Source organism: Cariama cristata, unplaced genomic scaffold, assembly GCF_000690535.1.
Source record: "Cariama cristata isolate BGI_N322 unplaced genomic scaffold, ASM69053v1 scaffold12091, whole genome shotgun sequence".
NCBI classification, from domain to species: Eukaryota; Metazoa; Chordata; class Aves; order Cariamiformes; family Cariamidae; genus Cariama; species Cariama cristata.
In genome coordinates this window covers 1,070-10,820 of record NW_009601026.1, presented here as the reverse complement: position 1 = coordinate 10,820, position 9,751 = coordinate 1,070, and the positions used below count along the sequence as shown (strand labels likewise).

General features: G+C 49.4%; 2 protein-coding genes across 2 annotated transcripts in view; one reads left to right on the top strand and one right to left on the bottom strand.

Annotated features, from left to right (window-relative positions):
- Nucleotides 1-2,518, top strand: part of COPG2 (coatomer protein complex, subunit gamma 2) — a gene marked incomplete at its 5' end in the record, with an annotated part of 8,763 nt that extends 6,245 nt beyond the window's left edge. The window contains 3 exons of the mRNA XM_009710280.1: nt 108-246; nt 765-863; nt 1,908-2,518. Of these exons, the coding sequence (XP_009708582.1) occupies nt 108-246; nt 765-863; nt 1,908-2,038 (369 nt within the window). The remainder of the gene's footprint in view (nt 1-107; nt 247-764; nt 864-1,907) is intronic.
- Nucleotides 2,519-3,808: 1,290 nt separating this feature from the next.
- MEST overlaps nt 3,809-9,751 on the bottom strand; it is a 6,822-nt gene continuing 879 nt past the window's right edge. Inside the window, exons 3-12 of the mRNA XM_009710279.1 lie at nt 9,637-9,703; nt 9,237-9,314; nt 8,668-8,804; nt 8,268-8,326; nt 7,960-8,000; nt 7,523-7,593; nt 6,847-6,948; nt 5,044-5,120; nt 4,409-4,472; nt 3,809-3,926 (exon numbers count right to left, since the gene is read on the bottom strand). Of these exons, the coding sequence (XP_009708581.1) occupies nt 3,809-3,926; nt 4,409-4,472; nt 5,044-5,120; nt 6,847-6,948; nt 7,523-7,593; nt 7,960-8,000; nt 8,268-8,326; nt 8,668-8,804; nt 9,237-9,314; nt 9,637-9,703 (814 nt within the window). The remainder of the gene's footprint in view (nt 3,927-4,408; nt 4,473-5,043; nt 5,121-6,846; nt 6,949-7,522; nt 7,594-7,959; nt 8,001-8,267; nt 8,327-8,667; nt 8,805-9,236; nt 9,315-9,636; nt 9,704-9,751) is intronic.

Here is a 9,751-nt window from a genome sequence, read left to right as displayed (position 1 = left end):
GTTGTCTCGGCAGAATCCTGCTGTCTTTCTTTGTCTTTCTTTCCCTTTCTAAGATTAGGATCATTTCTGTAACTGGCAGCTGAAAATCTCCCTTGCTTTTCTGTCAGCTGGAAGATTTGGAGGTGACCGTGTCTGATCATATTCAGAAGGTTTTAAAGCCTAACTTCGCAGCTGCATGGGAAGAAGTGGGAGATGACTTTGAGAAAGAGGAAACCTTTGCACTTAGTTCAATTAAAACCCTTGACGGTGAGATGATGATCTCCTTGTTTATTGGTGACCCATATAGTAATCCTGGTAAATCTGCCATGCTGGGGATATAGAAACCTTTGCACTTAGTTCAATTAAAACCCTTGACGGTGAGATGATCTCTCCTCGTTTATTGGTGACCCATATAGTAGTCCTGGTAAATCTGCCATGCTGGGGATATATTTAGTGTGGTAGGAGGTGAATTTGGTGCCTTCCAATGTGACTTTATGTTCCAGCAGCAAGGCTTTGTGTTGCAATGTTGGGATTATAGCGAGTGGAAGCTTGGCAGTGCCCTCTTGCTTGAGGCTGGTTGAAGGGAGGAGTGCATTCCTAGGCTGTTAAGACAGCAGAAGGGACGTGGCAAGGGAGCTGTGTTGGTGGGGCTGCAACCAAGATAATGAATGGAAATGGTTAAGCCACATGGGTGCTTAGAGAATGTTCTTTAATTGCAAACTAGTTCTCACAGAAAGCTTGGCACCAACCTGGAGGTAATTTTCTTCTTCGATCTCTGAATGCAGAAGCTGTCAATAACATCATCAAGTTCTTGGGCATGCAGCCCTGTGAGAGATCAGATAAAGTGCCAGAGAACAAAAATTCTCACACGCTCTACTTAGCTGGTAAGTATTCATGCTGTTGAACTCAGATGTTTCCACATCCCCACAGATTTTTACTAAATGAAGGGAAATGGGTTAGGAGATTCTGCTCTCATTTCAAGAGTCTTTTGGGTTTTTTTCTCTGTAGAAAGCTGAAGTGAACCAGCGAGTTGAATGCAGCTGGTGCTAACTCAGAGCCCACTGTCGCGAGTGTACTCAGGCTAGGCTCTGTGTCTCTCGGAATGGAGGTGTTCTACCTACAGGAACGGTAGTGAATCCCTTGAATGGAGAACTTCCAGAGCAGACACCTAACTAAATTCCTTGCCCGAGGTTCTCTCAGAATGGGGTTCCTAGGACCATCTTGTTTTCAAGTTCCTGTCACTAACGACACGTCCTGAATTGGCCTGCAGTACCCACTTCTTTGGTGACTGTAGTCCAGGCTTACAGTTTTGTGTGATTCCTGGAAAGTGAAGTGCTCTACAAAACTTCGTTGCAGTGATTAAAACAAAGCTGCAACAAACATGACAGAAGGGTCAGATCTCAATTTATTTCAGGGGCAGAATCAGTAACTCCAGGTCTGTCTGCATAGCGATCTTGAAGTGGGACCGGAGATGGCTCGTCCTGCAGACTGAATTGCCTCCAGGAGTGCTACTTCCAAGCCCTGTAGTAGAAGCACAGGAGAAGTTTTCCCTCCCTTAATGGCAGAGGCACTGAGCCAATGGACTATGCCTTCATGGCAGAATTACAGCATGTGTTGCCTTCTGAAACTGGAAGTGAGCTTCAGCTACCTACTTTCTAGTTTTTACCTATTTAAATCAGCCTAGCCCTCCAGCAGCACTTGCTGACTCTGTTTAATTAAGACAGTATCTGTGATCTTCAGTCTTGGCCTCAAGAGCTTAGAGGATTTGGGGGTTTTGGTATTATTTTTTTTTTTTGTAATTTCTGCCCTTTCTGCAACTGGCCGTAGACTGAATCTGTCTTGCATTCACCAGGTTGTTGGTTCCTGGGTTAGGACTAGATCACTGAGCCTCTCTCAAAGTAATCTCTCCAATGTTGCTTTGTCCCCAGGTGTATACAGAGGCGGCTGTGATGTGCTGGTAAGGTCCAGGCTTGCGCTGGGAGATGGTGTGACCATGCAGGTGACGGTTAGGAGCAAGGAAGAAACGCCTGTGGATGTCATTCTGGCTTCTGTAGGCTGAGTGTTACAGCACGTCGACTGTGGTGGAAACCTCCTTTGCAAGCACCGGTTGGGTGTTTACCAGATATCAAGCAGCCTGTCTGTCCTTCTGCATGTAGTTTTTATTCCTCAATTTGGTAAATATTTTGTATGATGTTACAGTAGTGGCAATAGTGGGTGGTTGGTACTGAGCCTTTCCCATGTCCCTTCCCTCATTGTCACTTACACATTCCCATCTAACTTATTGCATCTCTGGCCACTTGCAGTAGAGCAGGGGAAAATAAAAGATGCAGGTGGTAAGAAAATGGAACGCGACTTTTGTCAAAACTGATTTTTATTAACAGAAAATAAACACTGGTCCAAGTGGTGGAATTCATATGAATTACTGTTAATAAAATAGAAATTTCTTGTTCTAATTCTGCCTGCTTCAGTACAGAAAAAGTAGCCCATAATGGCTGTTTACTCAGCAGAAACCCCTTATTCCTAAAGGGATGCTATTAAAGTTCAAACATAAGCAGTTAAAAACCACACAAATCCTGCAGTCTGCCAACCTGTAAATTTACAGTATCTTGATGATTGTTTCCTCTCTTCCACACAGAAAAATCAATGTACAGAGAGAGAGATTAAACTTCACCTATCAAGGCATGTTCAGTTCTCTGAGCCTTATGTCAGCTAATACCAAACAGCAGTGCAGCCTTTTCCTGGGCTCAAAGATGTGAAACATCCTCTATCAAAAACGGGGAAGGAGGGACCTTGCGGTGACTTCCGTGAGAGGGAAGTTCTGCATCTCTCTGCTGACGAACTGGTGTTTCTTTAGTTATCAAGTCAGGGTGAGCATGGAAGGAATACTATTTTAATGCTAATTTAAACACCTGTCCCAGATCCCTGTGGCTCAAACAGCTATTGCTCAAAGAACACCCTGGCTTTTGCTAGTGCCAGTATTGCGTATTCAGCTTGCTCTAGTGAAACGGGTCCTATAGCCAGGCTTTGGCGAAGCTCCTGAGATAGTCCCAGGGGTGTAGTGTCAGGGAGCAGCTCTGCTTGTTGAACTGAAAATCAGAGAAACAAGCGATGTGGTAAAAATTTGAGGGTTAGAGCTTGCCTTTGTGTAACTAGCCATTAAAAAGAGATTACTGAAGACATAATTACAGTGCTTAAGTGTCCCTTTATGGGTGCACCGCATCATTGCCTATACTTTGGGGGATTACAGATCCAGCTCTCCTGCTCTGTTTAGTGTAGGCAAACTCAGTTTCAAATTCTTCAGTCCTGACAAGATGGCCAAGTGTTATAACACTTAGCAGAAGGATATAATTTAAAACTGTGTGCAGACACAACTCAAAAAACAGACCAAAATCCTTTTTGGGAATATATGCATCAACCCTTGGCTGCTAGTGGTCCTGCCTACCTGTGGCACACAGCGTGGCCTAGGAATGAAGGCAAGGACGGACTCCTGGACTGACATACGTGCTCTGCCTCCCCTCACGTGCCCCTGTTCTCCCGTGAGCCCACCTGGCTCTAAATACAGATAGGATGGTGAAAAAGCAAGGTGCGTGCAGGGCTGGAAGAGCTGTCGGCATCCTGTAACTTACTTACGCTGACAGTTTTGTCCATGCCTCCCTGCAGGCTAATCTTTTCCGGTGCTCAAAGGATTTAACTGCATAAATGCAGCTGTTTGGCAGCCAAAGATTAGAGTGTTAGTGCAAAGTGTTGGATCTAGAGATAAAAATCAGGGTTTCTTCCTGCCCCCAAAGCCTGACGTATAAACAGAGAGCGAGAACAGAGCTGCAGCAGCTCAGAAGGAGTTGATGAAGTTCAAATACGCATTCAGGAAGCCTGTCGGATCCTCCAGCTGTGGATAGTGGCTAATGTGGTCGTCCAGCACGGACACTGTGGACATGGGGAGCACCTTCCTGTTGGAAGAATGCAGGAAGGCTTAAGCACAGGACCTGCAGCAGGCTCAGCCTGCAGCCAGCCAAACGCTACCAGTGAAGAGGACAGTATCCGCTTCCACAGCTGGGATTCTGCCCATAACATGGTTTGGGGACAAAAAAGCCTGGAGCAGCTACAGTTGACCACTCTTCCAAGTACTGGATTTACCTCCGGTTAGTCTGGAGGAGAAGACTACCTCAGTCAATAAATCTTACCTCTGTCTGATGTGGTTTTAAAATGCATGATTGATTTGACTTGAGAATTGTGACTTTGATGCCTAAAACGGGGAAGCCATTTCCAAACTGCAGAAGGCTCTGAATGAATCACCTTGCTGTGCAGGTTACAGGTGGGAATTAAAAACAGCCTCCATGAAAAGGGGACTGAAGGGAAAATCTGAGACAAAATCTCCCTCAAAATGAAACCCCAGTTGCATATTCCCACTTTGTGGCAGGTATTATCTTACTTGTAAAGCTGAAGAAACTCTGGGTGCGGATTCACAGGGTCCAGGGGCCCGTAGATTAGATGCACTGCAAGAGAGAAGCACAGACAGAGCTTTTATAGCCAAGGACATCCCTAAACCAAGCCAAGGAGACCTGTTGCAGACATGTTCCCCCCTCGCCTGGAGCTCGGGAAGCTTTCAGCAGAGCACTGAGCAAACCAGCTGCCGAAAGGGCTCTTGCTTCTCTGTCGTGGGGTCAAGTTCAACCTCCAAACCTCCTCCTGCAAACACCAAACCTTTCCTTGAGTGGCTGCAACTTCTCTTGAGCTTGACAAGCACCTTGGCTTCCCTGGGGCAGCAGCTGGAGAAACCAGAGGCTGTGAACCAGCCTCTAAAGGGAAGTTACCTCTGCTCCGTGGAACAAACTCTTCTTCCTCTTACCTTAACAAACTCACAGCACTCCGCTGTAAGCAAGCCTTAAACTGGAGCAGGGGTGCTCGCCGCCCCTTGCACAAGCCAGATTTGAGCCACTTTGTCCTCATCAGAATAACGAGACGCTCCAGCGATCAGAGCCAGCACCACACTCCGGTGCCTGGAGGCGAGGGGGCCGATTCCCAACATCCCGACCAGTAAATCAAAGAAAATGGATTCCTACTCACGTGGGACAGAGGTGGACATCAAAGCCCCAACCCAGCGGTCTCTGTGCTTCCTTCTCTGGTTTATGTACTGCAAAATACTGAAGAGAAACCTGTTGTTACACAGCAGACGGTGCCTCGCGGTGCTGCACAGCCTGGAAATTGCTCTCGGGGCAATATATGCCTGTGCAATGAGACCAAGGTGGATCTGCATCTCCCACGGACCGCCTCCTTGGGGCGGCAGCAACACAAAATCAGTCTGCTGATGATCCCCAAGCTTAGTCACTTGCCTAAGGTGTATTTTTTGTTTTTTTTTTTCATTATTTAGATAGTCAGCAAATAAAAGTGCAAATGAGGTTGGGATGTTGGCTCCAGGTCTTGCCCCTGCCAGCTCCGTGCCTTAAGCACAGAGACCAGTTCGGAGTCCTGCTGGAGCACAGCCCAACTTCATTTAAGGATGTGGAGATGGGAGGATAAGGTTTGAATCTTTCCCAGCTGAGATGGAAGCAAATTTGGGTCCTCTGCTCCCAGTCAAATGCCACTGGGTTTTAAAAGGGGGTAAACCATCGTAACCTTTGTGCCAGGTGGTGCAGTAAGTCACAGCGAGCAGTCAGCCAGCAAACGAGCACCAAAAGGTTGGTTTCGCCCAAGCTCCCTTAAATTCCACGCTGCTTCGCTTGGGCAGTAGGGCAAAAAGCGAGTTTGCAACCGAATCCTACAAAATATCGGGGCAGAAACTGGTCTGCTGAAAGGCAACGCAGAGGCAGTGCCGTCTGAGCGCTCCCACGCACGGCTCACCGGCGTTGCAGCGGCTCTGAAACTCTTTCAGTGCCCCACAGAAGAGGAGTCAGCGCTGAACTGCTGAGCGTGGAGGAATGCAGGAGAAGATAAATTGCACTGGTCAGGTCTTACAGTGAAAATCTGAACTGCTAACAGCTCCTCAGCCTGTCTCATCACCCCAGCCAGCAACTCGGGGTGACTCCTTGCTCCAGCACAGCTCTCGAGGGCTGAGGCTCACAATTCAAACATCAGGCTCAAGTCAGTTGGGTTATAACAAGCCTTCCAAGGATGCGAAGCTACACTAAATAAATGTACTGATACTCTGGCACACGACATTTAAAGGGCTGGAGATATTTTGGCACTGAAGCTTCCCGTCATGGCTGTGCTGCCGACAAAGGTGACATTTCAAAAATTTGCCACGCCAGGACTTGCCAAGTGGGCCGTGCATCAGCCGGTGTTATCTGTTGCTGGGTTTGGGTGAGTATCCCTCGTTACACGAGGCAATTAGCGAGTGCCCTTGGAGAGACTGAGCTGTTTGGTCCTTACTGTGATTTCTCTGGAGATTGTCCCCAGTGGGAGGAGAGAGGAGTTTGCACACTGGGGGAGAAGGACAAACACAGGCCCCCCTGAACGGGGATACTGAACTCACAACCACCAGCCCGAGGTCCTTCCAAAAGTCCCAAACTGGAGAAAACCAGATTTAGCACCAGTTGTTAACAACACCCCACAAATTCAAACCCCTAACTTCCACAGAAGAAAAAAAACCCCACGTTGTACATCTCCAGCGTTGTCCTTCTCCCACCACGTGCAGGCTCGGACCCTCCTGAGTCCAGACTTCATTTACAAGTCTTGCATCATCCCAGCTCTTTTTTGGGGTGCAGTGATGATCCCAGAGCCTAACAGAAGCAACTGGAGACTCTGGGGAGCCAGTGTCCAGGGACCTGGCTGAGCTCCGGTACCCTCTAAGCCGTTGCACGGCTCTGCCTGCAAACGGAGGGATGCCACCGGTGTAAAACTAAGCTCGTGCGGCAATTACCGGTGACATACCTGTCAACAACGAGATTGCCGTCGTTGGTCCGCACCACCGTCCACATGTCCCAGTATTCTGCCTGCGAAGGCTGCGTGTAGGGCCCAAAGACTGCCCCAAGCCTGGGGAAAAAAAAAAAAAAAGAGTTCAGAGTGGCATGGCAGCAGCTGCGTTAGCGTAAGACTCAAGAACTAGCCGAGGGCAACAAACAGTCGAGCACTTCCAGCTTCCACTGTGAAACACATGGGTGCAAGCGCAGCACTGTTAAGTTGTCCCCCAAACAGCCCCAGCGTTGGATTTAGCAGCCAGCCTAAAGGGCTTTTTGGAAAAAAAAGAGGTTTTGCAACATCTGATAAAAATATATATCTGATTGTGCACCGTATGTAGAGCGTGGTGAGGGTTTTCGTTGTCTCTGCAACACGTGCAAGTCCAATACTCGTGGGAGAGAAGGATTTCAGCGCACAGTGAAAAGCTGTGTGGTTTATTATTAGGCTGAAGTGCTCTGCCAACCTGCAGAGGGAATGACCCAGAAGATCAAGGTCATTCAAACCCAGGTGCAAATCTCTCCTGGGACAGTGCCAGGGGATCTCCTCACCTGCCAAATACCCGCTACACTAATTCCTACGTTGGCCCCCTCCCCGCTTGGCTCGCATCCCCTGTATGGACCATGCCCGGCAGCACGGACACCCAACTCACCCTCTGGAGAAGAAAAAGAAGTTCATCAGCCGCGTGATGATGGGGGACAGCAAACCCCCATCCTTGAGGATCTTGGGCAGAAGGAAAAAAGGAGGCAGCACTACTCAGTATCGCACAGACGGGTAAATCCTGCCTCCTCGGAGGGCTTTTCCCCCAGCTCCCAGTATTACAGCAGTTTCCCAGCTCAGCCCCGACCCTCGAGATGTACACGGTGAGACATCAGCGCTTCCAAGGGTGATTAGCTCGGACGTTTGGATGCGACGAGCCGCATCCTGACAGCCCCTTCTGCTCCCCACCGCCTCTAACGATGCCTGCGAGCAGCTCAGGTGCCGTTACCGAAGCAGAAGGCATCCGAGCCAGGTAAAACCCCAAACTCACAAGAGTCAGACTTCTGCCTGAGGGGCGATTCAGTACGACTAGAGGGGATAGCAGCTCACCTTCTGGATGAACCGGGGGTAGTGCGTTTCGGGGAAAATCCCTGGAAGGATGTTAAAGAACAGAGTTGTAACGCTACAAGTGTTTTGCTCTGCATCTTCCAGTCTCTCCACTTCTCCATGGTGCCATCAACGGCGGCACAGACAGCCGGAGGGCTGTCGCGCCCAGTTTAATTACAGCACCTTAACTGCAATTCACTTGGGGTTTGGGTGGTGCTTTCCCTTGGGTGATGGAGACAGGAAGGCCATCCCATCCCATGGATCCCCCTCCTTCCCAGCCCACCCATCCCACCACGGCCGGCAAACCTTACCTCCATTGGATAAACAGAGGCTGTTGATGAAGATGCTTCCAGTTTTATTGTGCTCATATCTGGGGATGGAAGAGAAGAAGGTGAAACACAACTAAACCTCTCCAGGCTCCAAGAAGTGACCGACCAGCAGGTCAAATTAACAGTGTCAGATCATCTCTGCTCCCTTGCTGTCCCTGGGTTGATAAGAAGGAGCTCAGGAGGGAAATTAAACATCTCAGCAGCTGGGATTTGATGGATGGGAGCCTCAGACCATGGATGTGCCCTGAGATGTCTCAGCCTTTGTTACAGCTGTAGGTACAGGGAAAAGGGGGGTCTGCAATATGTCCTTCCACTCATCTGCTGGAAATCATCTTGATGGGAACAAAAAAGAGCAGCCAGAGCATCAGTGGGTTGCAGTGACCTGTGCAGCAGCTCCTGTGCAACCGTATCCCCGTAATCGTGAGACAGGAGATTAATCCTCTGGTGGCGGAGGCCGAGGTGACGCACCAGCGCCTCGACGATACTGGCTTGCTCGAAGATGGAGTAGCGGTGCGGCCTCTGCAAAGCAAAGCGGGAGAGGAGCTGCAGTGAGAGCCTGACCCACCATGAACCCACAAAACTCCAGAATAAACACCCAAACGGAGGAATACGGGGTGAAGACCAGCAGTCTGCAAGCCCAGACAGAGCAGTCGGGATGTCCTGGGCCAGCAGCTATGTCCACAAGCCCACGGGAGCACTGCCCATACCTCAAAGGGGTCAAGGTGTGCTTTGGAGTCACATCAAACCCAAGTAAAGGCAAGATGGTGACAGAGCTGATCTCCACCACAAATCTTCCCCATCCCTTCCACTATTATAATGTCTTATTCCTTTTCCAGATAGAAATGGGAGAAGAAACTGGACTACAAACACCAATTTTCCAGGGGTGCTGGCACAGCAGAATGACCTCTGGGCCAGAAGCAACTGTGAAAATCCTCCTCTCGGGCTACTCACAGGCTTGTCGCTGAAACCGAATCCTACGAAATCCAGAGCAATCACCCGGTGAAACCGCTGGGTCAGCCCTTCCCAGATCTGGAAAGAGGAGAAATGCATTAAAAAAAACAGCTGACGGGAGCAGAGAGAGGAAAAGTCCGTGGCGATGCGCAGCCATAGACAGCCATACCCCCTTCTGCTCCCCAAGACAGCACCTTCCAGCTCCAAGAAAACCGCAGGAGGTCAAAATTTCCCAAAAAATTTGGGACCGTCCCCCACAAAAAGCCAAGAAATAGTTGTGGGTATTTTCCTCCCGCTTTGGGCCACAGTGTGGGAAAGGGTGACATGAAAAAAGCTTGGTTGCTGTGCAAGGTGTCGGGAGAGGAACAGGGCTGATATCCCGGAGCATGGTGGTACCCACAGCAGAAACTCCTCCGGAGCATTGCCCACCCTGCGCTGAGCCACCACCCGTGTCTGCCTCCTCGTCCCTGGGAGGGAGAAACTGCGGGGTTCGCTGTCGGCATCCAACCCCCAGT